This window comes from Terrapene carolina, unplaced genomic scaffold, assembly GCF_002925995.2.
Source record: "Terrapene carolina triunguis isolate 2854851 unplaced genomic scaffold, T_m_triunguis-2.0 Scaffold93, whole genome shotgun sequence".
Taxonomy (NCBI): Eukaryota; Metazoa; Chordata; order Testudines; family Emydidae; genus Terrapene; species Terrapene triunguis.
The window spans coordinates 19,783,195-19,810,475 of NW_020664444.1; the positions used below are offsets into that span (position 1 = coordinate 19,783,195).

At 38.2% G+C, this 27,281-nt stretch overlaps 1 protein-coding gene across 4 annotated transcripts in view; it reads right to left on the reverse strand.

Annotated features, from left to right (window-relative positions):
* GSPT1 (G1 to S phase transition 1) overlaps positions 1-27,281 on the reverse strand; it is a 42,501-nt gene that overhangs the window by 5,516 nt on the left and 9,704 nt on the right. For 2 of the 4 annotated variants that reach the window (XM_024194191.2, XM_024194194.3), the window contains exons 2-14: positions 21,055-21,102; positions 20,826-20,867; positions 19,820-20,047; positions 18,755-18,788; positions 16,483-16,560; positions 10,363-10,543; positions 9,836-9,990; positions 9,016-9,156; positions 8,100-8,193; positions 7,655-7,735; positions 3,102-3,275; positions 2,282-2,371; positions 1,464-1,632 (exon numbers count right to left, since the gene is read on the reverse strand). In XM_024194191.2, coding sequence (XP_024049959.1) covers positions 1,464-1,632; positions 2,282-2,371; positions 3,102-3,275; positions 7,655-7,735; positions 8,100-8,193; positions 9,016-9,156; positions 9,836-9,990; positions 10,363-10,543; positions 16,483-16,560; positions 18,755-18,788; positions 19,820-20,047; positions 20,826-20,867; positions 21,055-21,102 — 1,515 coding nt within the window. The remainder of the gene's footprint in view (positions 1-1,463; positions 1,633-2,281; positions 2,372-3,101; positions 3,276-7,654; positions 7,736-8,099; positions 8,194-9,015; positions 9,157-9,835; positions 9,991-10,362; positions 10,544-16,482; positions 16,561-18,754; positions 18,789-19,819; positions 20,048-20,825; positions 20,868-21,054; positions 21,103-27,281) is intronic. The other 2 variants (XM_024194192.2, XM_029911243.1) reach the window with 2 other exon arrangements.

The window sequence follows — 27,281 nt, forward strand, 5'->3', positions numbered from 1 at the left end:
AACCATTTACTTTTCAACTAAGCTGCAGTCAACTCCTGACAAGGGCATTATTCCAGAAAAAGCTAATACATCCAGAAATGCTGACATTTTAAGAGACCACATTTTCCTGCCTATCATTACATTTTATAAGTGGCTGCTTTTATAAAAAGCTGAGCAACAGCATATTCAGCCAGTCTGATGAGGATACGGCAAGTAAATAGAAAGAATGGGGATCTGTACTAACAGCCAACTCTTTGTATGTCCATAAGCACCTGAGACACATATAGAAAATGGATGGACCCTTCGTGCTGCACACATCCTTTTCTCAGCTTTGAAAATTCAGACTTAAGGACTTGAATTAGAATTAATTTGCAAACTGGACACCATTAAATTAGGCTTGAATAAAGACTGGGAGTGGATGGGTCATTACACAAAGTAAAACCTATTTCCCCATGCTAATTCCCCTCCCCTCCCCCACACGGTTAAACACCTTCTTGTCAACTGTTGGAAATGGGCCATCCTGATTATCACTAGAAAAGTTTTTTCTTCTCCTGCTGATAATAACCCACCTTAACTGATACTCTCGTTATAGTTAGTATGGTAACACCCATTTTTTCATGTCCTTTGTGTATATATAGATCTTCCTACTGTATTTTCCACTGCATGCATCCGATGAAGTGGGTTTTAGCCCACGAAAGCTTATGCTCAAATAAATTTGTTAGTCTCTAAGGTGCCACAAATACTCCTCGTTCTTTTTGCTGATACAGACTAACATGGCTACCACTCTGAAACCTGTCACAATATTATTAGTCTCCCAAATTGGGCCTCAGATCTTGAGAAACGTCCTGTATTCTTTAACTTTTCTGCACAGCAAGCAGGAGGCTCCCGGGAGCAGCTCTAAGGCAGAGGGCAGGAGCAGCACATGGCAGTGGGTGGGAGGGACAGCTGAATTGCCCAGAAATTGATAGCCTGCTGGGCGGCTGCCGCACAGGGAACTTAGGGGAGCTCATAGGGGGGTTGCCAGTCCACCTTGGTTCCAAGCCCCCACCAGCTAGCTCCAACGGGCTGCTCTTTGCAAGCAGTGGACAAAGCAGGCGGCTGGCAAACAACGTTATAAGGGAGCATTGTGCAACTTTAAACGAGCATGTTTTCTAATTGATCAGCAACGTAACAACGGGACAACGTTAAGTGAGGAGTTACTGTATCTTTAGTATGCAATACTTGTGAATGCATTTCTGTTATTAGCAGCAGCCCTGTTGTCTCCTATCTATATACTGTACAATGGCATATCTATTTTGCAGCAGGAAGAATAAGGAACATTCTTCTACAGAGAATTTTCTACTAAATACTGCAGTTAGAAAAGGGACAGCTAGTATTTCCATTTCCATTTTCTCATTTCAGTGTTTGAGATTTCTTATTCTAAGTGTAATAAAATGGTGTATATATACAGAAACAAACTTTAATAGTTGCACAAGTACTCTTACCCTCATCTCTTAAGGTAAAACGACCCATCTGAGGGAACTCTTTGAATGTCTCAAGGCAGATGGTTCCTGCTGTCCTTAAACGGGCAATGCATACTTGATCTTGTTTCACAAAACGTGGTCGTGTCTTACTTTTTTCTCCTGATTTTTTGTCTACCAAGCAGATTAAGGCCTGCACAAGAATGAGAAGTTTCAAGTGCTAGCAAAACACAGTTCATTGACAATTATATTTTCCCCTCAGAAATAAAGCATCAGTATTCACCAAGCCTCTTTAAAACTACTGTCTACTTGAAATTTAGTCAATTTTGAAAAGGTAACAGTGGTTTACCTAACACTTGCTCATGAGACACTCACCCCCACCAACTTCTACGATTTTACAATACATTTTTTCTGCAAATACCCCTCTCCCTTGTTACTGCGGGAAAAACTACACAAATGGACTATACTTGGAATATAGTGAAACTGACATACAAAATGCTGTCAAATCCACAAGTAAACAAATTGAAAAAGGGAGAAAGATATCTCCCCCCCCCCTTTTTTTTGGGTAGTTTTAGGAAGATATTCAGACCAAAGTGTGATAGTGGACCACGTCCTTTTATGATATCAAGTTTGAACAAACAGTAGCATTCAGGGCTCCCAAAGTGTTCATAACATGTATACATGATGCTTATTATTCGCTATGTTGTGTTAGTGCACAAGGGTCCAATCTGGACTGGAGACCTGTTGTACTATTTTCTGTACAAACAATTGAATAAAAAAGTTCCTGCTCTGAACTGAATGCTTTAACTTAACTTAAAGTTAAAGCATTAATATAAACTCACTGTTATCTCGACTTCTTCAATACAGGTATGAATGTGCAGCACCGCATTATAACCAGGGCAGATGATGGATTTGTGCTCAATTATCACTATCTGTAAAGTAATATAAGAAGTGTAATATAACTGCATTCCTCACATATTATATTCTAAAGAACCAGAGACTAACCAGTTAAGGGTTAGCTATCACACATTTTTATCTAGAACTTCATATACGTGGCGTGGCACGTCACGTCACTGAATAAAACTTTTCAGAAGCAAAAGGCCAACCCCACACTCCTGTTAGGGGACCAGCAAAATCATAGAATATCAGGGTTGGAAGGGACCTCAGGAGGTCATCTAGTCCAACCCCCTGCTCAGAGCAGGACTAATTCCGAGACAGATTTTTGCCACAGATCCCTAAATGGCCCCCTCAAGGATTGAACTCACAACCCTGGGTTTAGCAGGCCAATGCTCAAACCACTGAGCTATCTCTCCCCCCAATGACTGAATGTCTTATAATACAGGAATATGCTTACTGAAAAATAACTGATCTATAAGAAGGAAAATAGAATTTTGCTTTAAGATTAGGGATTTCTGAAACTTCAATTAGAATATTCAAATTCAGAGAACATTTGTTCAAAGAACAAATATGTAATTCACTCGTGACTTTTTTTAAAGCAATGATTTTAAATCTTGCATTAAGATTTATGAAATCACACAGTGGTCTTACAGCAGCTGTGAAATTTCTAACTAAATTTCAAATGGTGTAGTCTTGTTTAGTGTCATTCACCATCATTAGATACAAGAACCAAGGAATTACAGAACTATATTTCAGCTAGTGTACCTGGGCATCAAATGTGCGTCCAGAATGACAAAGGTTATTAGGGTCACAGAGTATAAATCCTGGAAGGATCTCCTCCTCTTCAATTCCTTTCAGTCTAATCTTCAGGTTTTCACCTGGGGCTACAGCATCAGTTTCTACATCATCAGAAAGGATTCCAAGAACTTCCACGTTGTGCTTAAAGAAAGCAAGATTCAGTTTTTCTGATATATGAAATGTTTTACTTAACGCATCTCACAAAAAAAAAATCACTAATACAAAAGAGTACATTAGACCTATACAGTTTGTCAGCTACATCTCTGCATTAGTTTAAATATGTTGCACTAGGTGTATTATTATTAGGGCTGTCGATTAATTGCAGTTAACTCATGCGATTAACTCAAAAAAATTAATCGTGAATAATCGTAATTTTAAGTGCACTGTTAAACAATAAAATACCAATTGAAATTTATTAAATATTTGTGGATGTTTTTCTACATTTTCAAATATATGATTTCAATTACAACAATGAATACAAAGTGTATAGTACTCACTTTATTATTTTTGTTACAAATATTTGCACTGTAAAAATAACAGTATTTTTCAATTCACCTCATATAAGTACTGTACAATCGTGAAAGTGCAACTTACAAATGTAGATTATTTTTGTTACATGACTGCACTCAAAAAAAAACAGTGCAAAACTTCAGAGCCTACAAGTCCACTCAGTCCTATTTCTCATTCAGCCAATCACTAAGACAAACAAGTTAGTTCACATTTACGGGATATAATGCTGCCAACTTCTTATTTACAATGTCACCAGAAAGTGAGAACTGGATTCGCATGGCACTTTTGTAGCCAGCATTGCAAGGTATCTATGTACCAGATATGCTAAACATTCATATGCCGCTTCATGCTTCGGCCACCATTCCAGTGGACATGCTTCCATGCTGATGATGCTCGTAAAAAAAATAATGCATTAAATTTGTGACTGAACTCCTTGGGGGAGAATTGTGTGTCTCGATCTCTATTTTACCTACATTCTGCCATATATTTCATGTTATAGTAGTCTTGGATGAGGACTCAAAACATGTTCATTTTAAGAACGCTTTCGCAGCAGATTTGACAAAACGTGAAGAAGGTACGTGAGATTTCTAAAGATAGCTACGGCACTCGACCCAAGATTTAAGAATCTGAAGTGCCTTTCAAAATCTGATCGGGACGGGGTGTGGAGCATGCTTCCAGAAGTCTTAAAAGAGCAACACTCCGATGCGAAAACTACAGAACCCGAACAACCAAAGAAGAAAATCAACCTTCTACTGGTGGCATTTGACTCAGATGATGAAAATGAACATGTGTCGGTCCACACTGCTTTGGATGGTTATTGAGCAGAACCTGTCATCAGCATGGATGCATGTCCTCTGGAATGGTGGTTGAAGCACGAAGGTACATATGAATCTGGGATGTAAACACCGGCTACAACAGTGCTACAATAGTGCTATATGAACCCCTGTTCTCACTTTCAGGCGACATTGTGAACAAGAAGCAGGCAGCATTATCTCCTGCAAACGTAAACAAACTTATTTGAGCGATTGGCTGAACATGAAGTAGGACTGAGAGGACTTGTAGGCTCTAAAGTTTTAATTTTTTTAAAATTTTTGATTGCAGTTATTTTTTGTACATAATTCTACATTTTTAAGTTCAACTTTCATGATAAATAGATTGCACCACAGTACTTGTATGAGGTGAATTGAAAAATACTATTTCTTTTGTTTTTTTTACAGTGCAAATATTTGTAATAAAAATAAATATAAAGTGAGCACTGTACACTTCGTATTCTGTTATAACTGAAATCAATATATTGGAAAATGTGGAAAATATTTAAATAAATGGTATTCTTTTATTGTTTAACAATGCGATTAATCGCATGCTTAAATGCTTAATTGCTTGACAGCCCTAATTATTATTATAATGCATTATAATTCACAATTGTATGAAAAACTTGAGCAGAGAAGGAAATTTCCTGGTATCACTTAGTTATTAAAATATAATGTAGCACTTTTGTTCTGTCCAATATTCCAATTTATACAACATTATGATACATTGTATTTTAAATGTTAGTCTAGAGCAAGTTTCAAAAGGCTTCCTCACAGCAAAAGGCACATACATTTATGGAGATCATACGCAAGAGATAAGTCTCATCCACTTTGGGGAGTGTGGTGTTATAAATATGTATTACATTAAATATGTATTTTTTTAAATATTAGAACCAGAACTAGTCCAGGTGTCCACAACAGTCAAGTTTTAAATTTCGAGAACTTTATATTCAAAAGATGAAAAGCTAGTATGTGCCAAGGTTACATTTTTAAAACGTACCCTTTGAGCACTCTGATAAAAGGAATAATATGTCAGAATAAATGAGTGAAGTGATTTTGTTTGCAGATCATATGAGAAGATTTTGTAGAGCTTCCTAAGCAGATGAATATAAATCAGGACACAGGTTTATGAATACTCTCAATCAAAACATCATATAATCTAATTTATTGACATCCCTTTACACCATAGTCTGTCCTTTGGTCTCATGACTTCACTCACCAGTAAGGACCAGTGGGGAAGATTAATTTGAAAAAGAGTAAGTGGGGGTGGGGGGAAGATTCATCCTACCTCCCCCAAAGAGTAAAAGGGTTATTACTGTTCACTTTTGTAAGGTTTTAGCTCACTACTGCTACTAACAGAAGTGCATGTCATCTGAAGTGTAAAAGGACTTATTGAAATATACATATTTTATGTTTATGGTAACCTGCTAAAGGCATTTGCAACTTCTCAACCACTCCCTACTAATTCTCCTACAGAGTTACATGGGTGTCTGTCAGTAGTAGTAGTAGTAGTAGTAGTAGTAGTGTCAAACAGTTTTGTGATGAAAAGGAAATAGCTACTTAAAGTACCTTAAGTCAAAAAGTACAAGCTCATCTGAGAATTACATCTCAAATTAGTTCTTTAAATTGTTGAGTCGTCTTCCTTTTTCCCCCTGGGGGAATAATTGCGCAAGTTCCATGGAAGGTGTATTTTAAAACAATATTTTCTAAACCACTTGCAAATAAGAAATGCCAGGTATAAGAGTCCAGAGAAGTACTCAATTTTCACCAAAATAAGCAAATTAAGTTTTAACAAGAAAAATATTCTGTTACTAATGCATTTGACCCTTATGGAACTTTTCCCCTACATGTTGATAAACTTGTCTTTTACTCAAATTTCAGGAGCAATTATTTTGTTCAGTGCTGTGATGATTCATTTCTTTAGTCACTATAACAGTAGAACAAATGCTGGTAATTTGAGCCCTAATATTGATCTAACTGGTTCTCCATACCCTAAATTAAGGTGGACTGGACATCAAATAGAGTAGAGGTTACTATGCAAGATAACTTTTGGAGACAGTGTCTGAAAATTTCTTTTTATCTTGGAATCTTAATTCAGGTATAGACAGACTGTCAAAAACAAATATGATGCAACCTTCAAGACCTTTGACATTAGATTACAGAATCTACTTTTAATCACACTACTGGATACTATTCATCAGATGGTAGCAACACAAAGCTAGCTCCTTTGTACTCTCAATTTTTAAATCTTTAATGCAAAAACATGCCCCATACTATTAACTTGCAGCTGCTAATTTTCCAGAAGAGGTGACACGGAAATCAGTCTAAGTAACAATGCATTTTGCATAAAAAAATTTCAGTTTCCAGTGTACAAGAGATAATGTTCTGGCATGAATGCTGAGACACCCTTAATTTTCACTGACAGTCTGTTGGAACAGAAAAGGTAAAGGAATTCTCAACTTAAGCCAATAAAAATAACATATACCTCAGCTTATATCCTTGGAATTTGTTCCATTCTCACTTGAAAATGGATACAGTGTGCGAGGAAGGTGGTGACTAACTCCCAGCAGAAAAAGGATTCAACTAGGCAAACATACCTATTGCAAAGCAAACTAAAGCTCAAATCATAGAGGGACTCCTCAGGAGGTCATCTAGTCCAACCCCCTGCTCGAAGCAGGACCAATCCCCAGATAGATTTTTGCCCCAGATCCCTAAATGGCCCCCTCAAGGATTGAACTCACTACCCTGGGTTTAGCAGGCCAATGGATAAGCCAGACTGATTGGATGACCCAAGGGTTACTGGAGTTTAGTGATGAAGTGCAATTCTACTTTTGAATGCTGAGGAAATCAAAGACATACTCAACATCCAGAAAAAAAGTTAACTGCTAAACTCAGATATTAAGCACTGATGTTTTCTCTCATACATTTTACAAGTTTCCAAACACCTGTCAGGGATAGTCTAGATAATACTAGGTCCTGCCAGGAGTGCAGGGGACTGGACTAGATGACCTCTTGAGGTCCCTTCCAGTCCTATGATTTTAAAACATGGAATATTTTCAGAGGCAGTTATATAAAGCTGAATCCTGTTTGACACAGTGTCATATATGGAAGCTCTTAGTTCTGATCAAATTACTTACTTTAAACCAAGTTGATTATAGCCTTAGAAACTTCTTAAATATGGAAGGTGAAAACTTGCCATACCTTGTTTGGCATCATCACAAGTTGCTGTCCTTTGCAAATAGAGCCTGATTCCAGCTTTCCCAGGACCACAGTGCCCATATCCTTTGTAAAAAACAGAAACTATTTAAAAGCTTATTTTTCTTAAAATAATGCTGTGTTTTACTGTTTAATCATAAATGTAGTCAACGCAGATACATCAATTGATATATCAAGTGATGTTGCATTATTGCATCTAAGTTAGTATTTTCCAATGAGAAAAGCATCTAAAGCATGAAATGGTGAGCATAAGAACATATTTAAAAGCAAATGTCACCCTTTTCAGTCAATCCAGTATATCAAAAGGTAAATGACACAATGCCCACCACATTTAAGACAGAACTATGGGAATCCTTTGAAAATAAAGTAAGACTGGGCCATCTATTTGAAGGTAACATAACTAATTTCAAATCCTAGTTTCATTTTGTACCTTATATTTATCCACAATTGGCAGCCTGATTGGTCCATCAACTGAACGGTTGAAGTTTGGCAAATTATCCAGATATGGAATAAATGGTAATCCGCTAAAAGGAGTAAAAATATTTATTTAAATAAACATTTCACTTAGTTTAAAGTTTAGCCGAACTGTATGGCTTATTCATTACAAATCAAGGAAAGGATTTCAGCCAAACACAGCAAAGGGAAATAACTTTAACCTCTAAACAATGAAATCCTTAACACCACTAACTTGTGTATGTTAACAGATCAAAAGTGGTTATACTGCTTACATTCACACCATTTAATTTTAAAACCACATTACAAGCATTTTTTAGAACAGTTCATTAGTCCATTGAGACTCTTGCTAGATATGCTAAATCTGTTCCAGGAGCGTGAACATAATAGGCTAGTTTTCAGAGTGGTTTTCATTAACATGGTTTAATTGCCTTGAGCCATATCAGCAAACATAGCATTAAATGGCTATGAGCCATGTCCACAATCTTATTCAGGTTCTACACAGACTATTCACATCAAACTGTTTTTCACCCTAGCCACACACCCAACGTGAAATCACTGGAAAATTCAAGTGGCAGTACAGCACTTTCAAGACCTCACAAGGCAAGGAAAATACTGTTATGGTCTGTGGTAACCTAATTCAACATACAACAGAAATAGTGCTTTTGTAGCGAATTTCTTCAACAGTGCTCAAATGCTTCTGCTTTACTTCTTGGTCATATTGTTTTCTATTGCCTTTGCAATGATAGTCTTCCCTCATGTATACGTTAGTCAATCATATTGAATCTGACTACAAGATACAAACCTATATTTCCACCTAGCTGTACTGTAGTACTGCCTATTAATGAACTATTACTATGTCCCCAACATGTTAACAACACTAAGTTACTTACATATACCAAGGACAGAAATCCGATTGCTCTTTAAGGTTTGCTCCAGTCAGTCCCGAGCAGGGCATAAAATGAATATCTTTTTTGGGATTGAAGCCAACTTTCTTCAAAAATGGCACCAGCTTCTCTTTACATTCTTCATATCTATTAAAAATTGACATGCAGCTCAATCACGCTAAATTAAGAAATTCCTGTAAAGTTCTATTTTTCTATTTGAAATCTAGTATTACAATAAAAATTCAAAAGAAAACTTGCTGGTTAGATCAATATTCTGGATTTGATCAAGTTTACTGGAAGTGACTTGCCAATCAATTTGCCACATGCAGCTACTTTAGCAATGTGTGCTTAATGCCCCCCCAAACAAGCTGAGGGATAAGAAAGAAAGTTTAACATAAATTTGCTGAATGCCCTTTTAGCTTAGTTACTGGAGTTATTCAAATTATTGTTGAAGTAGATGAAAGTCTGGCAAACTGAATTTAACTAACTAACTAGAGAGAGGAGAGTGAGTGAGGGAGTGTGTCACTTGCTCTAAATTCCTTGAAACTTGGAAAGTTTTCCTAACTCTCAATTGATATTAGAGCTTGTGGCTTTGTTAGACATACATGCACAACAAACCGTTAAAATACATAATTATCTACTTTGCCAGTAGATGTGCTCTGCAGATTATGCTTATATTCTTAGGCCCACCATCCTTCCAGTCAAGGATCAAATGAGGCTTTGGCAAAAAACAGCACTAACTGTAAACTACTGTAGCTTGTAATTCAGCTATAATTAATTACATGAAAATATTTAAAAATATTTTTTACTTCATAGAAACACTCACCTTTCATTACTCCAGTTTACAGTTGGATCATCCATTTTATTAATAAGAACTATTAAATGTTTTACACCTGCTGTTTTTGCTAACATGGCATGTTCTCTTGTTTGTCCCCCTTTTTCAAATCCAGTTTCAAACTCTCCTTTTCTTGCAGAAATAACCTAAATTTTAAAAAAGTGTTAAGTATTTAAAAAAAACAACAACTTAAGAATTAGAATTATTCTCAGTTATTCTGCAATTAAATCAAAGGACAATACATGATTTACAGCCTTACATTCAATAGTGCAATAAACCCTGAACACACAAATAACATCACAATCTAACTCTCAAAACTATTTAACAGTGCTGACATTAGAAGCTGGGTTACAGTGTACCTATCAGAACTGAATTACATACAAATATTACTAGATTGCTACATTAAGATTTGAAAATTTCAGAGACCACAACTGCCGATATGTTCTTATATATGTAATTCTGATCTAGCTATTTGTAGCAATACCATTACGTGTAGATGTCCAATTTGTTTTTCTTACCAACACAGCCAGATCAGCTTGAGAAGCCCCGCCAATCATATTTGGAACAAAGCTCTTATGCCCTGGGGCATCTAGGATTGTGAAGTGTTTCTTCTCTGTTTCAAAATAGGCACGGCCCACTTCTACTGTTTTACCTTTGTCTCGTTCTTCTTGATTTGTGTCTAAGGCCCAAGACAGGTACCTGCAAAAATACATTATTCTAGTTCTGCATTAATATTTACTACACTAATATTTTGGTTTTCTTAAAGACTGTTTTTCATATACCATGTTTTAAACTGCCTCAACAACACTGACAACTTTATAAGCATTTCTAAGATTGTGGCAGATAGATGTAAAATTTTGTACAGACAGGTGGACACCCTTGTAGTGCTAAATCATTACTACTACTACATATATAGCACTAAGCTAATTCTACCTCTGTGATGGCTAATAAGATACTGTTATTCCAAACCCTTACTTTCATAACTTAATTCCCCAAAGTTACGTTTTGAGCACATACATGCACTTCATGCTTCTCCTCAGCTTAGAGATAAATTGCTATAGAACTCCAATAGATTAATGGTCAACTTGATAATGGAAAAAAAGTTTCAATGCTTTCTGCCTTTTATGTACAGATAACAAAACTGGTTTTGACCTGGCACATACCATCCTTCCTAGAGAATGTGTGCTTTGTTAAATTTAAAAAAAAGTTAGTTATGAAATATACCTTTTGGCATCAAAACAATTACAGGAAGAAGTTTGATGTTTCTAGTGCCTAGGTTTTCAATTTTTGCCTACTCGAGTGCTCACTGCTCTTAGGCACAATTTCAAATAGACATGCAATTCTGTATACTCTTTCATATACATGCTCTTCTAGGCATTCAAATGTGATTGCCAGTGCAGAATCAAATAAATTTACCTTTGCTTCAACTTTCTTTCACACTCACCACCCACTCTACTTCCAAGTCCTCAAAATTGTTGTCACAATATCAAAACAGATTTCACATGACTGGAAGTTCAGTTACTTTTTCCAATGCCTCAATTAATATCTTAATCCTTTAATGCTAACACCAGGTTGGTATACAATATTCCACGTGACAGACAGGAACAGAGTTAAAATTGCTATGACAACTGTAATTCTCTATTTTTTAACTTTTTCCATCATAATTTCGTATTATTTATTTATTGGTAAAGGATGGAAGAGTGTGTTGACCCAAACTTGGTCATGCAATTATAAAGTCCTTGTTTCAATAGGGAATCTGATAGTTTCAAATAAAGGTCTATTTGACAAAGGTAAAGGAAGAAAACATGTTGTGTCAAAGATTCAAGCTGTAGAGACAGTTGTTTCTTCAATAATTACGTTTTAATAGTCCCTATTTACTACCTGTATTATATATGGGTGAAACCTTGTCTTGGATATAAGGCAGATCTGATGCCTTCTAGGAAGAACATAAACTAACACCGCCTCCCCCCCCCCAAAACCAAAAAACAAAAGGACCGATTTTGAGAGACCCAAACCTGAGATGATCTGTTCACCCCAAGTAATTGGTGTGCCATAGCATGTAGCAGGAATTGCTAGGATCTCCTACTATTCCCCTTTCAATAAACAAATGTTAAGTTATTTTCTTGGCAGAAAGAGGAGATATCCTTTGCTATCTGAAAAGAACATTTCATGATCTCCCAAGGAGGCATACTACAGGAAGACAGATCATGCTTCTGAATCAGTTTTCTAGATCTTAAAGGTGAGTGTGTAGACATGGATTCAAGCTTTTCTTGGGGAGGGAGGGAGGAAGGGATGTGGAAAAGACAGGTACTTACTTACCTGTATTGTAACTGTTTGAGATTTGGGTGCAGACATGTATTCTACTCCAGCTTTGGTACGCCAGGCATGCACAACCTGAGTAGCACACACATCTGCACCCACATCTCGAAAAACAGCAATTACAATACAAGTAAACGTTTTTCTTCTTCAAATGGTGGCAGATGTATATTCCACTCAGGTGACTCACAAGCAGTTTCACTAGGCAGTGAACAATGACTGCAGAACTACTGTCGCAAAGTTTGCATCTGACCTAGATAGCATAATGTTTGGTAAAAGTATGCACGGCAGACCATTGAGCATCCCTACAAATGTCCAATATTGAAGCATGACTGAGAAATGAGATCTATGTCACCTGGACTCTCATAGAATGAGTCTGTAATGTCTGTGGGGTGTAGCCTGAGCTACTCCAAAAGCCATGGTCTGGAAATCATCTGCAGGGAGATCGGCTGACTTTTCATCCAATCCGCATAGGAGACAAAAAATATTTGAGGTGGTGAAGTAAATGGTTTAGTGCTTTCCAGATAGATGTGCAGTGGTGTTTTGCATTCTAACATATAGAGATACTGCTCATCTGCATTTGAGTGTGGCTTAGGAAAGTAAATAGTCAAATAAATAACCTGATTAAGGTGAAACTATGAAATCTCCTTAGCCAAAACTTTGGATGTGGTTTTAAGGACACTATCTTTGAAAAACTGACTAGAGAGAGGTTTGTAATGTGCTGGATTTCTTGCAGATGTTATAGCCACAAGAGTGTCTCCCGTCTCCCAAAAGATAGCCTATGAGTAGATTGTCATCAGCTCAAATGGAGGAACCATTAGGGGGCCAGCACAGTATTAGAGTCCCACAATGAGTTCATTTCCTTCATAGGAAGCAACAGGGAGACTATACCTTTCAGAAATCTCACTGCCATGAAGTTTAAGAAAAGCAATTTTCCTTGGAACGGAGGATGGAACTGCCAAGTGAACCCTCAATGAGCTAAGAGCCAGACCCAAAGGACTTTAAATGTAAAGGATAGTCCAAAATGTCCTGAACATGAGCCAACATGGGCTGAATTCCCTTAGATATCAACCAAACCGAAAAATGCATCCACTTAACCAAAGAAGTAGATCTAATAGATACTTTTCTACTATTAAGCAGGATCTTCTGAATTGCTTCTGAGGGTATGTCTACACTTACCCAGTAGTTCGGCGGCTGGCAATCGAAGTTCTGGGTTCGACTTATCGCGTCTTGTCTGGACGCGATAAGTCGAACCAGGAAGTGCTCGCCGTCGACTGCGGTACTCCAGCTAGACGAGAGGAGTACCGCGGAGTCGACGGGGGAGCCTGCCTGCTGCGTGTGGACCGAGGTAAGTTCAAACTAAGGTACTTCGAACTTCAGCTACGTTAGTCACGTAGCTGAAGTTGTGTACCTTAGTTCGATTTGGGGGTTTAGTGTAGACCAAGCCTGAGAATTACCCTTCTTTCTCCTCTAGCCATGTACCAGCCATGTTGTGAGGTGTAGATTACTCAGTGCCAAATGAACAACCTGGCCATGGTACTGAAGTAGGCCAGAAGAAGAAGAAGAGATTTGGGTGGTCGAACAGACAAATTGAGAAAGTCGGAGAATCAACATAGTGTGCTGGCTTGGCCAAGACAAAGTATGAATTTGTCCAACTCCAGTTTGAGGATAATATGAAAGGGGTATGGAGAAAGGCATACATCAGGTGCATTCCCCAGTACAGATGGAAGGCATTGGTTAGAGATCTTGCACCAAGTCCCCTCGGGAACCAAACTGACGGCTCTTCTTGTTGTCCTTTGTTGCACCTAGGTTGATCAAAGGGATGCCTCATTCCCTGAAAATAGCCTCACCATGCTGCTCTTTAGAGACCACTCGTGATTGTTGGAGAAAGTCCCGCTGAGATGGTCAGCCAACTGGTTTTGAGAGCCCGGTAAGCATGCTACTGTGGGTACAATGTCTTCCTTGATGCAGAAATGCCAAAAATTTATTGCTTCCTGACAAAGTTGGTTGGAGTAGGCTCCTCCCTGCTTGTTCACATAACACACTGCAATGGTATTGTTGGTGAGTATGTGAACCATTGCTTCCCTTGTCGGATCCCGGAAGGCACTGTAAAATGACTTGAAACTCCACTACTTTGATACGACATGATGCTTTCTGCCCTGACCACAAACTCTGAACCTTTAACATTCCTAGATGTGTGTCCACAATATGTGGGGGAGCATCAGTGACTACAGTTCTGGTTGGCAGAGGATGGGCAAAATGAATAATACCCTGGTACACACTGTTCTGTTTTTCCCACCACTGTAGAGTGTCAGTATCTCTGGAGGCCCTCAGACAAGCCTTTCCTATGACAGGCAGCTCACGACAGACCAACTTCAACCATGACTGAAGAGGATGAAGACAACTTCACATGCTGAACCACGTAACTAACTTCAGGCATACACGGACCATGGTCAGATGAGACTGGAGATCCAGACAACGAACTAAACTATTTGCAATCGCACATGTGGGAGAAAAGCCCTCAAATTCATAGTCTAGTAGGCCCCACAGAACTCAATTTCTGAGTTGGAGTCAAAGTCAACCCCAATCAATCGAAGAGGTCCAGTGTGAACTGAGGACTTGTTCCTCAGAAAAGCCTTTCACTAGCCAATCGTTTAGGTACAGGAAGATATGAATTCCCCTTCTTCTGAGATAGGCTGCTGTTACCATTGTCATGCATTTGGTAAAGATGCACAAGGGTGACGATGGGCCAAAGGTGAGAACTGTGTACTGATAGAGTTGACTGGCAACAAAAAAAGCTCATAAATTTCCTGTGGTCTGGGAAAATTGCTACATGGAAATAGATGTCCTGAAGACATAGAACAAACCCATCATTGTGATTCAATGTGGGGGGAAAAAGTAGCCAGGATAACCACACAGAATCTCATAAACATGAATTGTTGAGATCGCAGAGACTGAGGATAGGTCTCACCCCTTCCTTGGACTTGGGGGATCAGGAAGTACTGAGAGTAGAATCCCTTTTTCTGATGAAAAGGAGGAACCTCCTCTATAACTTCCAGAGCACACAGTCTGGACCTGCTGAAGAAGCAGTTAACACATGAGAGGGGTCCCTCAAAAGGAACAGGGCAAAGGCCCAATATATAGTAAAGCTGAAGACATACCTCTCAACTTTCAAGCCTGTTAATTATCAGAGGGGTAGCCGTGTTAGTCTGAATCTGTAAAAAGCAACAGAGGGTCCTGTGGCACCTTTAAGACTAACAGAAGTATTGGGAGCATAAGCTTTCCTGGGTAAGAACCTCACTTCTTCAGATGCAAGTAATGCATTACTTGCATCTGAAGAAGTGAGGTTCTTACCCACGAAAGCTTATGCTCCCAATACTTCTGTTAGTCTTAAAGCCTGTTAATGTGTCACTAAAATATGTGACCACTGACAAAATCTGTGTTTCACATTTCAGTTGCACATCATGCCATATTTTAAGTTTGAAACTTGTTTTTAAAAGATGTTCCCTCACTGTATGACTCAAAGCATTTCTGAAACAGGATATGGATGGGGGAGAAGGTCTCTGCTCAGAATACTCAGGATTTTGTGGAGGGACCCTATGTGGTTTTGTCATAGGATTCTAATGGAAAAGGTGGTCCCCACATAGGCTTACCTCAGTACAATTAATTCATGCCACCTTCTATCCCTCTACCTTGTCCAAATACAATTAATTCAGGTCGAAATCTACCTCTTTGCATTGCTTCATAGCTATTGCCTCTAATGAGGTCCTCTTCTACTGTGCGCCGTCTCCATCCCCTCCAAGAAGCAGGAGATGCTTCTGAGAGGGTACACAGCTGCCCAGGAACTGTTGGCGGAGGAAGGAGGCAGCAGAGTGGCTCTTCACAGCCTGGGAGGCTAACAGTTCAGGGCCCTATTTCATTCACTCATCCCATTAGGTGAAAAGTTTTGTGATCCAAACTGCTACCTCCCTCCCTATCCCACAGAACGGTAAGGCTCTTTCTCTGACACCTCTTTCATACAGTACTTATACGGGAAGGGCAGGAAGACACAAGGGTCCCCTGGCTGTCTGAGGATGGTTTTCTTCCTCCATCACCCCTACCAGTCAGCTGCTATTGTGCAGCACCACAAATTAAGGCAATATTCTGTATGATATGGAAGCAAAATCTGCTCCAGCATGGAATGCACTGCATAATGTGGCACACATCAAAGCCCTGGCTGGAAAAATCAAAAGGAACCAAATACTAAAAGGAAAACTTCAAAACAGTCTCCTCTCAGAAGCTAAAAAAGGATGCCATGGTATAGTCTTAGGTAAGATTCATACCAGGTTTCTCTGTTTTTCTCTTTAGCTTCTCTTTCATATTTCTCAAGTGTTCTTTTGTCAACCATTCCTGTTAAGTACCTGGGGAAGAAAAAAAAGAAGACATTTTACATTAACTACATGGCAGCTAAGTTTCTATTCTAATGGAGTATATCAATGGTTCTCAAACTGTGAGTCGGGACCCCAAAGTGGGTCACAACCTCCTTTTAATGGGGTCGCCAGAGCTGGCATTAGACTTGCTGGGATCCGGGTCCGAAACCAAAGCCCAAGCTCCACTGCCTGGAGATGAAGCCGAAGCCCGAGGGCTTCAGCTCTAGATGTTGGGGCACAGGTTACAGGTCCTCCCGCCTGGGGTTGAAGCCCTTGGCCCCCCGCCTGGGGTGGCGGGGCTCGGGTGGGCTCACGCTTTGGTCCCCACCCCCCCACCCCCGGGGTCATGTAGTAATTTTTGTTGTCAGAAGGGGGTCGTGGTGCAATGAAGTTTGAGAACCCCGGAGTATATGATCCAATTACTCTGTAGATCTGAGGTACGGTCTAAAAAGGGTAACAATGGAATATCTGCTCTCAGAAGAGCAATTCCATAATTCAAAAAGTAAGGCATGGTTATCTGTTAAGAAAGTAAAGCGCAAACAAGGCATAAGCCTACCTACTATATGAGCTCTACTGTTTAAAAGGTATACAAATGACATACTTAAACAAAAAAAATAGAACGTTGTATATTGCATTTTAAAATGCTTCAATTTAATAAATTTTAAAAAAGCGTACAAAATCTAATATAATTCATTTCACAGACATGACCTCCCAAGGAACTGTCTTCATTCAGAATGTCTTTTAATCAAGCAAGTACTATTTTTCTGGATTATTTTAAAACAAGTGTTTAAAGGAAAATATATGCATACACAGACATCCATAGTTAGAACAGAACAGTTACAGAAGATTGGAAGTTTTGACTAATCCTATTTGTTAATCTTAAAACAAATAAATATTAGAGACAACAATAAAACCACGTACAAGACACACAAAATATAAAAGGAGAAAAGGAAAAGAAAAGAGGTATCAGCAAGTAAAAGCATTATATTCTAAACCAAACCAGATCATAAGTGACTGAGTCACTGCCCACAGAACTACAAAATGGTAATAATACAAATCAGAAACCTTGGCATATGATAAGTTTACATAAAAGAAAAATGCTAACAGTTGGGTGAAGTCTGAAGACGGATACTTTTGACCAGCGCCTTCTTAAATTGGCAAGGAAAGGAAAATTGCCATTTTCCCACAGATCTTTTGCATATTAAAAGCCTAGAGATCTATATTAGATACTCTTTGTATAATACTAACATATCAGTTATGTTGCTTTTCCTTAAAGCATCAATTTGATCTTGTAATGGTAAGAGTGGATCTGTTTAATTTAGAAAGGAAACTAGTAAGTGGGGAAATTATAGCAGCATTCAGAATAATTAATGGCTGAGAGAAGGTACAACAGACACTATTTACTTCTTCTAATAAAAAGGGATATTCAACAAAATTTAAAAAGGCATAACAAAAATAAAAAAAAACTGCAGAACTTATGGAACTAATTGATACAAAGTATCTTCGCAGAATTTTTAAAAATTAACACTTAAGTGAATTATGAGTGCTTCCAGTGAGAGATATTAAAATATACTCTTGTGGCTTAAGAGAGTGACATTGTGCTGCATAGTAAAAGCCAACTTCTAAAAGGCTAGCCTTATGAAGAAACTTCTCCTATGGGAAAGTTATTCCAGATTTGTTCTGTAAATGTTTAATGTATATAAAGAAAGTTGACAATTTATAATCTGGTATGATTTAAAATCAATATCTGGATTTCAATATATGAATGATAATGCTAATATCAGAGGCTGAGCATATTCAAATTAAAAGTTTTAAAAATCTCACATGGGACAAAATTTAACAAGAGATGAATCAATCTGAACATCAGTTTTAAAGAACAGCTCTCAGAAAAAATGGTATCTAATATTCTAAAGAAACTTATTTTTTTTGTTATTTAGTAAAATATGCCTTTGTATAGTTATGCTTTCGTTAAGCAAATCCTGAGCAATAAGACTGGAACACTGAAGCTAACAAATCAAAGACAATGACTTACTAAATTCATAGACCTGGAGTGGTATTTCATTAAAAAAAACAGTCTATGCTCACTAAAACCATCAATCATACTATTTACTTCCCAAGTGTTATAAATCACAATATTAAAGATTGTAAGAGTTCAAAGAAATCTTATTTTTAAAAAATTACGTACATTATTTGTCCTCCAATGGTTGATTTACCAGCATCTAACAAACATACAAAACAAAGATACTTTACAAAGTCATTTAGTTTTAAGTATTTAAAAAAAAAGAGAAAGTTAGGTCCATCAAACCCATTTCATGACAATATAGCATTGTTTTGTAGGACATATTTTTTAGTAATTTGTCCTGTTTCGTTTTAAAATGCCCCAATGGAGCTTCTACCACGTCTCCTGGAAGATTATTCCCCAATTTAAGATTTCATTGTCAGTAAAATATATTCAGTCTGTATTTTCCCCTATCACCCTTAATAATTATTTTCCATCCTTCATACTTTCATCCTTCACTTTTTTTGATTGTCTAAAAACACTTAAAGTGGGACAGTGGCATATAAGTGTTTCTCAATTTCTAGTCAACTTCTCCATTTTTGTTGCTTCTCTCCGAATTCTCCAATTTGTTAACAACAATTTGGTTGTGTAGCACCAGTATTTCAGGTATGGTTTTTACCAGAAATGGATTAAAAGAAAACATTCTCTGGCAAAGGACTTTTTGGTTTTTTGCAGGAGAGGTTTTTGGGTAGCCTTCACCTAACCTATAACACAGCACCAGCTATGCAGTGGGCAAGAGGCCAGCCCTGGTCATTCTAAAGAATGTCATAAAATTGAACAGCATCAGCATTTTTGTAAAAGAAAGAAAATGGTATTTCACAGATATTAACTTTTATATTAAGAAGTATCAGAATATGATACTGGAAGAGCTATCAATGATCAGTCATCTATGATGGGGTTATTCATGCAACCTAATTATTCTAGACAAGTAAAGTCTCTTCCATACGGATTCAAATCTTGAGCCAAAATTGTACATAATAACCTAGTTTATTAGATTCCAAAGAAATATTACTAATATTTGTCAATCTTATCTAAAAATTATTCTGCCAATTCTAGTATCTTGTTAACCTAGAAAGGGAGCGCGAAAGTCACAATTTGGATTCATTAAAGGACAGAGTTATACAAGAACTTATTATTCACGTTATCAGAAATCTCTATCCCTTGACCTGCAGTTGTTTATCTGTAACTTACCTACATGCCCAATGAATACTACATTTACATGTTCTTTTTTAGGAGCACCTGGTGGTGCTACTACAGATTTAGGTTTTGGTATTTCCTCCTCTTCCTCCATCATTTCCTGGGCACTCTCCTCAGTATGCCCTGCATCTCCTGATGGGCCACCTCCTAGCTCTGCTTCACATGTTTCTTCTTTGTGATCCCATGATTCTTCAGGGGACATTTCTGTCTCTCCATTTTCTACTAGAGTGAAACAAAGTACATTCAAATAAATTAAGAATGTAACTCAGAAAAGCTAGTCAATATTTTTACTCCAGCAATAACTAATTAATATATATATATTTTTAAATCAAGATGCAACTTTTCTGCTTTTCAGATATTCTGTTTGTGGATGTCTTGGTATGCAAAGCAGGTACTCTCTGCTTCGTTTGAAATGGATATTACCGCTAGCTTTCAAGCAAGCTTGGTTGCTGACATCAGAAAATTATGACTCTCAGGGATTTAAGAGACTTCGATTTTAACAAAGCAGCATTTTTATGGGGAAAAAGAAAACCCAAACACAGACTTAGGATTAGCATAATGGTCAACTACAGACTAATATTTGTACTGAAAACTACACTGAAAACTACCACAATTTTAGCAGGAAAAGGGAAAGTTGCATACAAAAATCAGGAAAAATATGGCATCTTTACATTCAACACGTTATGACTTGTTTCACTTACTCAATAGGGAGCATGCCATGGCATGAAATATTGAGACTATTTTACAATTTGAAATAATGAATGTATTGAAGAAAAGAAGTGTAGAAAATACAGAATATTCTTCTTCAGTGTTCAAATAATCCCATTACGTCTGCCATCACAAAATTTACTGCAGTCTCTTTTCTGATTCAGGCACACAGCAGTGATACTGAGAGTTTTGTACCAACCAAACTGCAAAGGCCCAACTAAAGCAGCCTTCACTTTAGCTAACAATAAATCAACACAAGTGATATTAGAAACTGTTAATGGCCATGTCTTACCAACAGGTTCTGAGACTTCCATACTAACAGCAACATTTGAACCTAAACAAAAAATTGAGGCATTATGTACATTTGCTTAATGTGAAGCCAGTAATATCAAACAAACAATTTTGGAATACCATCATGAACACTTTAATAAAGATGTTTTCTGCAATTACTAAAAATATTTATTTTTCTTAATCCCATTTATTGGCGCTACAAAAGATTTTCAAACATGAAAACCCAGTACCTTCACAAGATGTTGTTTGCTCCTCTTGAGAAGACTCTGCAGATGCTCCTTAAACAAAAAAAAGTTACTTTTAAAACAAGAATCAGATGTTATTAATTTCAAGATAATCCCATAAAGACCAGAGTTCTATCAAATTTATCATGGCAACAAATAAAGCCATATCTAATAAAAATACTCCCTCCTCCCTACAAGGAGACACTAAATACAACCTTGTAGTGTGAAAGAATTCTACTAAAGCTGGTATATTGTATTTTAAGAACTATGTTACATATGACAGTTTGAGGGGGAAGTTCCCCGGCTCCCCTGCATTTAAGAGACTCCAAAGCAAATTTAGGGGAAGCAATTGTTGTACATGTGCATTTTACTTCACCATTCTTTTTGTGTATTCTAGCTATTTTAGGTATTCAGGTTTTGTTAAGAGTTTAATACACTGAAATGTAACTTCACTATCTGCAATGAAGTAATCTTTTGTTTGTGAGATCTTTCTATTGTATAGAAAAGTTATTCATCTTATAGAATTTCTATAGTGCCCATCACCACAGTATCTGGATGTCTAATAGCTTCACTGCATGATCAAATAGGAAATTAAAACAGGGTAGGAAACAAGTGAGCCCTTGTTTAAGCAAAGACCTGCCATAATTACCAAACATGGTAAGAAATAAAAACAAGTGACTGGTAAATTCATTTTTTAAGCCTAATAAATTTTAAGAGCCTCCCTAATATCAAAGCTTCTCTCTAATGTTTTTTCCATATTGAAGAACTGAACCATTTGTAACTGGACCAGATTAAGCATAATGATTTATTGCATCCACACATGTTGAACTGGTTTAAGATATTTTCCTTAATATTCACTTTGGCATCTTAAGCCATTTTAGTTACAATACACTCTATCCTATAAACCTCAGTACAGTTGCAAGAAGAAATACATTCTAGAAGATTTCACAGGGCCATTAGTGACCTGGAGTCAAGTTCAACCAAACATTCCTTGTACTATTCCAATTGGTCTGCAGTAATGCTACCACTAAATTGGGTCACACTGAGTTGTAACTAATTAAACCTGCTCAGATAGTCCATTCCAACCAGTTATTAGTCCATTTGATTCTTTGGAACATTTTTACATGTGAGTACAAAGTGTTCTGGGGGATTTAATCAGTTTAATTTTTCTAGGGTAAACCAGACCTCAAGGGTCTCTGTGAAATGACATGAGCAACTACAGTATGTCAAAAACAGCATGTCCACCCACATTGTTGCTTTACCTTTGACTAGTTCCTTACCAGTCCCATATCCTTTACTTGGCTGTGTTGTTAGCTCTCCTCCCTCCACACTTAGCATACAGCCCAGACTCCTGTACTACTTTAGTTATTTGAACTATATTCACAAAAGACCTGAAAATTGAAAAATTTTCTCAAAGCATCACAGAGAACAATGAAGAGAAACTGTACCCTCAGCCACTTTGCTCTAGTTCTATGGCATGTGTTCATTGCAGGCTGTCATAGACTGGAGCAGTGCAGGAGAAAATGGCAGAATACTAGACTACAAGGCTTGCAGGAAGGGGACGGGAGGGGACATGGGTCATGCTGGTGCTGGGGGGGGGGCCTAATGAGGCTGGCAGGCTCCCTACCCAGCTCCGCGCAGCTCCCAGAAGCGGCCAGCATGTCCCTGTGGCCCCCAGGTGGAGGCGTGGCCAGGGGTGCCTTCGCGTACTGACCCCACCCCGAGCTCCTGCTCTGCAGCTCCCATTGGCCAGGAAGCACAGCCAATGGAAGCTGCAGGTGTGGTGCCCGAACGTGGATGCAGCATGCAGAGCCGCCTGGCTGTACCTCCACCTAGGAACATGTTGCCACTTCCAGAGAGCCCTCCCCACCCCGAAGTAAGCACCAACCAAAGCCCTCACTCCCTCCTGCATCCCAACTCCCTGTCTTAGCCCTGAGCCCCCCCCACACCTAAACTCCTGCTGGTGCTGGGGTGGGAGAGGTGCGGTGGCCCGGGACTGCCCCAGCAGCGGTTGCTGAGGCTGGCCCAGGGGCTGCCCAAGCTGCTCAGGCGGCCCCCATTCCGGTCGCACCAGCCGCTTCAGAAGTTCTGGAAAGTTACGGAATCCATGACTTCCATGACAGACTCTCAGCCTTACTTATAGTACAATTCATCCGAATTGAGGACCTGAATATTCTTTATAAAAGTGGTTAAGACCCCCATTTTACAGATGGGAATCCAAGAAACAAAAATTGCCTTATTCACCTAACACTGAACATTAAGTGGCATAGCTGAAACTAGAATCTAAGTCCAACTCCAAACTCCTTTTTCTAGATTACATCACTTCCGAAATTTCAACTAGCAACTTAATAATTCATTCTCTGTAGTCAAGGCTGAAAAATCATTTCCATTACAATCTCATTACACATGCTTGTGATTTTTCAAGACATTCACCTTTAGGATTGAAGTTTTCCACATGGTCTCGTCTGCAAATGAAAAAAAATCTATCCAATGTTTATTGTACTTTCACTTGCCTTGAAATAGAAACACTATGATAAGTAGATCAAAGAGGTTTGTTTGTTTTTCCCCTCTTATAAACCATATGCACAGCAGCACACATCATTTGAGCAGGTTGTGAATCTGACAGAACATTTTTCATAGAAAAACACCTATTCATCTAAACTAAAACTGTTAGAGTGATACCCCAGAATAGCCAATATCCCAATGGTTAGGGCACTAACTTGGCATGTGGGAGACGCAGATTCAAAGTCCCTTCTCGGTCACATCACAGATGAGCACCCTACCTACCAGGCTATTTGTTATTCTAGGGTGGGTGTCTAATTTTTTCCTGCAAAAAAGTCAAAAGGTGTCTCCTTTCATCATTATGCAGAACAGGAACAGGTTTGAAATCTCAAAACTTTTTGCAGGATAGGAAAAGCTATTTTCTGTTCAGCTTCTCTCATCATAGTACTGGATCAAAAGCAAGCTTGCTGAAGCCCTGCACTACGGTTTCTAAACCCATAGGCACAATGGGTTTGAGGACAGCAACAAGAAAGCGACTCCTCCACACAGAATTGAGATACTGGAAATGGGAAGTATCACACAAAGAAGTAGGGAATGTGGGTTGACCTAGTAGGAGCAGCACTGCTGCTATTATGAACTTCTATTAAGGTAATGTGACAAAGTCAGATCTGACAGCTATAAGAGTGGTAGAAGGCAAGTAATATCAGCCTTAAAATGATGAAGGCCCTTTCCTCTCAGAGACACCTGAATCAATTAAAGGCTAACAGTGACCTTTAAACACCCCTCTTCCCTTGAGATAGAGTGAGGAGGGATGAGAAACAAACTACAGCAGGGTTAGTGGCAGAAGGGAGAAAAGGCTTCTCTTGGGAGGAAGGCTGCTCTCCTCCCTGTAGGGGAAATAGCCTACTTAACTGCTGTTTGGGGAAGGGCTGGCAACCAGAAACCAGCATAATAAGGTAAAACCCCGGAAAGTGGGCAGGGTAAAGTATCTCCTTTTGTGTGTTGAGAGTTTGGTTTTTTTGTTTTGCTTAAGAGAGCTACTTGTGTCTACCCTGAGGCTCACCTTGTAAATATTAAAAAAATAAACCAGAGTGAAGAATTAAAAACCTCTGGCGTAAGACTGATTCACTCTGGGCCCCCACTGTCTGAGGGAGAAAGGCTGAGGCAACGAAGGACATACTTTGCCACAGCAGTATCAGTCAAATTAGATATGAAAGTACCATATAATATGGCAACAGCAAAAGAGCTAGTGCCACTCTGAGTTGCATCCACAGAAGTATTTCACAGAGCTAGGCGGTGGATATATATACAATCTAGTATGACTGCAGCTAGATCAGGGGTAGGCAACCTATGGCATTTTAATTTAATCCAGGGGGGCTCTGCATTTTAATTTAATTTTAAATGAAGCGTCTTAAAATTTTTAAAAACTTTATATACAACAATAGTTTAGTTATATATTATAGACTTATAGAAAGAGACCTTCTAAAAACGTTAAAATGTATTACTGGCACGCAAAACCTTAAATTAGAGTGAATAAATGAAGACTCGGCACACCACTTCTGAAAGGTTGCCGAACCCCGACCTAGACAATCAGTTCTGGGCACCTCAGTACTAAGGAGATGAAAACAAACTGGAGGAACTGTCTTGCAATAAAAAACAGAAAGATTTTAATATATATAGCTCCACTAGAGCAGGAAAGGGATAACACAAACATCTGCAAATACATAAAGAAAAACATGAACACCAGAAAAATGTAATATGGTAGAAGATATCATTAGAAATAAAGGAAGCTAAAAATGACATACCCTACAAAGGAAAAAGAATTGGGTTTGTGCATATTGACTTTGTGATGTAAACACCTTTCTGAAAACAGCTCATTTTTTTAGAAATGAACTTTCTACCTACCCTGGAAGATTATGGTACTACGAGGTTGGTGCCAAACATATAGGAAAGCAGTATCGGATTGAGGAGACAAGTTTGACAGACTTTTTGACAGACTTTCACTATATGCTCTGTGTAAAAATGAAGAGGTCTACTGAAGAAAAAAAATCCTTTAAGACAGACACCTAAAAAGGTAACTGGGTAACTCAAGGAATTCATAATGGAATAGAGAGCATCTCGTTCTAAGTCAATGTTACGCTTTACAAAAACACCCTGGAAAATGGCATCTCCTCTAATGGGCTCCAATCAATTCCTAGGCCTAGCTGAGGCAGACTGTCTGGATGGCTCAATGTGAGTTTAGGGTATGAAAAAAGTTTAAAGCCTCTACTGACCCACTTGGAGATATGTTCATAGCAGATTAATTCAGCTGAGGTAACCAAGTCCAGACTTCATCAGCTGGAGAGAAGGTCACAACAACACAGCACTTCTGAAGGTAAAGTGAAGCAAAGGAGGTAATGGGGAACGTCCTAAATGATATTTCCTGTATCTTGTGTTCTTCTGTTTTCTCCGACAATATTGTAGCAAATACCTAAGGTTTCTCATACTTCCTTAAGTTTTCCACAAGCCACATGAAGTGTCTAGACAACATATTATTAAGGGTTTACTTTTTTTACAACAGTTTACTAAAGCAGTCTTTAGTAGATCATGTGTAGCAACTGCTATCTAACACAGCATACCTAAGTGAACAATATGAAATTTTTATCCACACTTCTAAATTCTGCTTGAAAAATCTAGCTCTTTGTTATCTGTGGAAGTCAGACTAACACGGCTGCTACTCTGAAACCTGTCATTCTGGTAAGAGTCTTTACAATCAAGGTGTCATCAGCTTACCAGGAAATCCAATTTTATCAGAATGTCAATCTTAATTCACACCAAGTGTTACAGAAGATCACATAAAACACTGCAAAATTTTGCAGTTACATATAGTTTAACACAACAGAATTTGGTATTATGTATCATCTTTCACATTCCACCCATTCTCAAAGCACATTACAGTAGGCATTAAACATAGTGGTAATACAGTGACTGTGGAACGTGGCAGCAATAGCTAAACAGACCATACAGTCTTCCTAGATGTTAGAGATCTGGAACATTGTTCAGCTTTATCACCACTTGATCTTTCCAACAACGGACACAGGATCGTTAAGGGTGGAAAATCAGAAAAGATATAGCGAAATGCAGTATACTGTTTGCATTAGGTAAGAGCTCAGTTTCTAGAGTGAGCTCTGACTCTGGCAAAGCGTAAGTGTACTCAGATTGAGCCTGTATAAAACTGCATTACAACAAAATGGATCATGCATCCTAATGTTTTAAAGTGCTATTCTAGTGTCCCAAATAACTTTGCAAGAATGCACCATATGGCCTATATAATCCACATTATTCTACCATAGCTGACATAGATCTGTTGCTTATTATTTATATTGTATTTTGTCCTTCTATATATTTCTGTTGTACAATAGCCCCAAGACCTTGGAATACTGAAGGGAGAAGAGAGGTAGGGCTCTAAAAACAAGTTATGCTCCACTTTGTGAAGTACTAACTTATTATTTTGTTTTTGTTGAGAACGATGAGCGTAAGTCAGCAAGTTGATAGCATTAGCAGTTTACAGTACTAGCAAGGTAAGTTTCACTGTACAGTTTACTGCTCTATAGAAACAGCAGAAAGCTGCTTTGGATTGATATTTAAATTAAAAGGAAGTTAGATTTCTTTGTCCAGAAGAGATAGCTTGTGGAGACGGGGAAGAAAAAAAAAAAAGAGAAAGAGTGGCTAAAATATAGGAATACAACTGT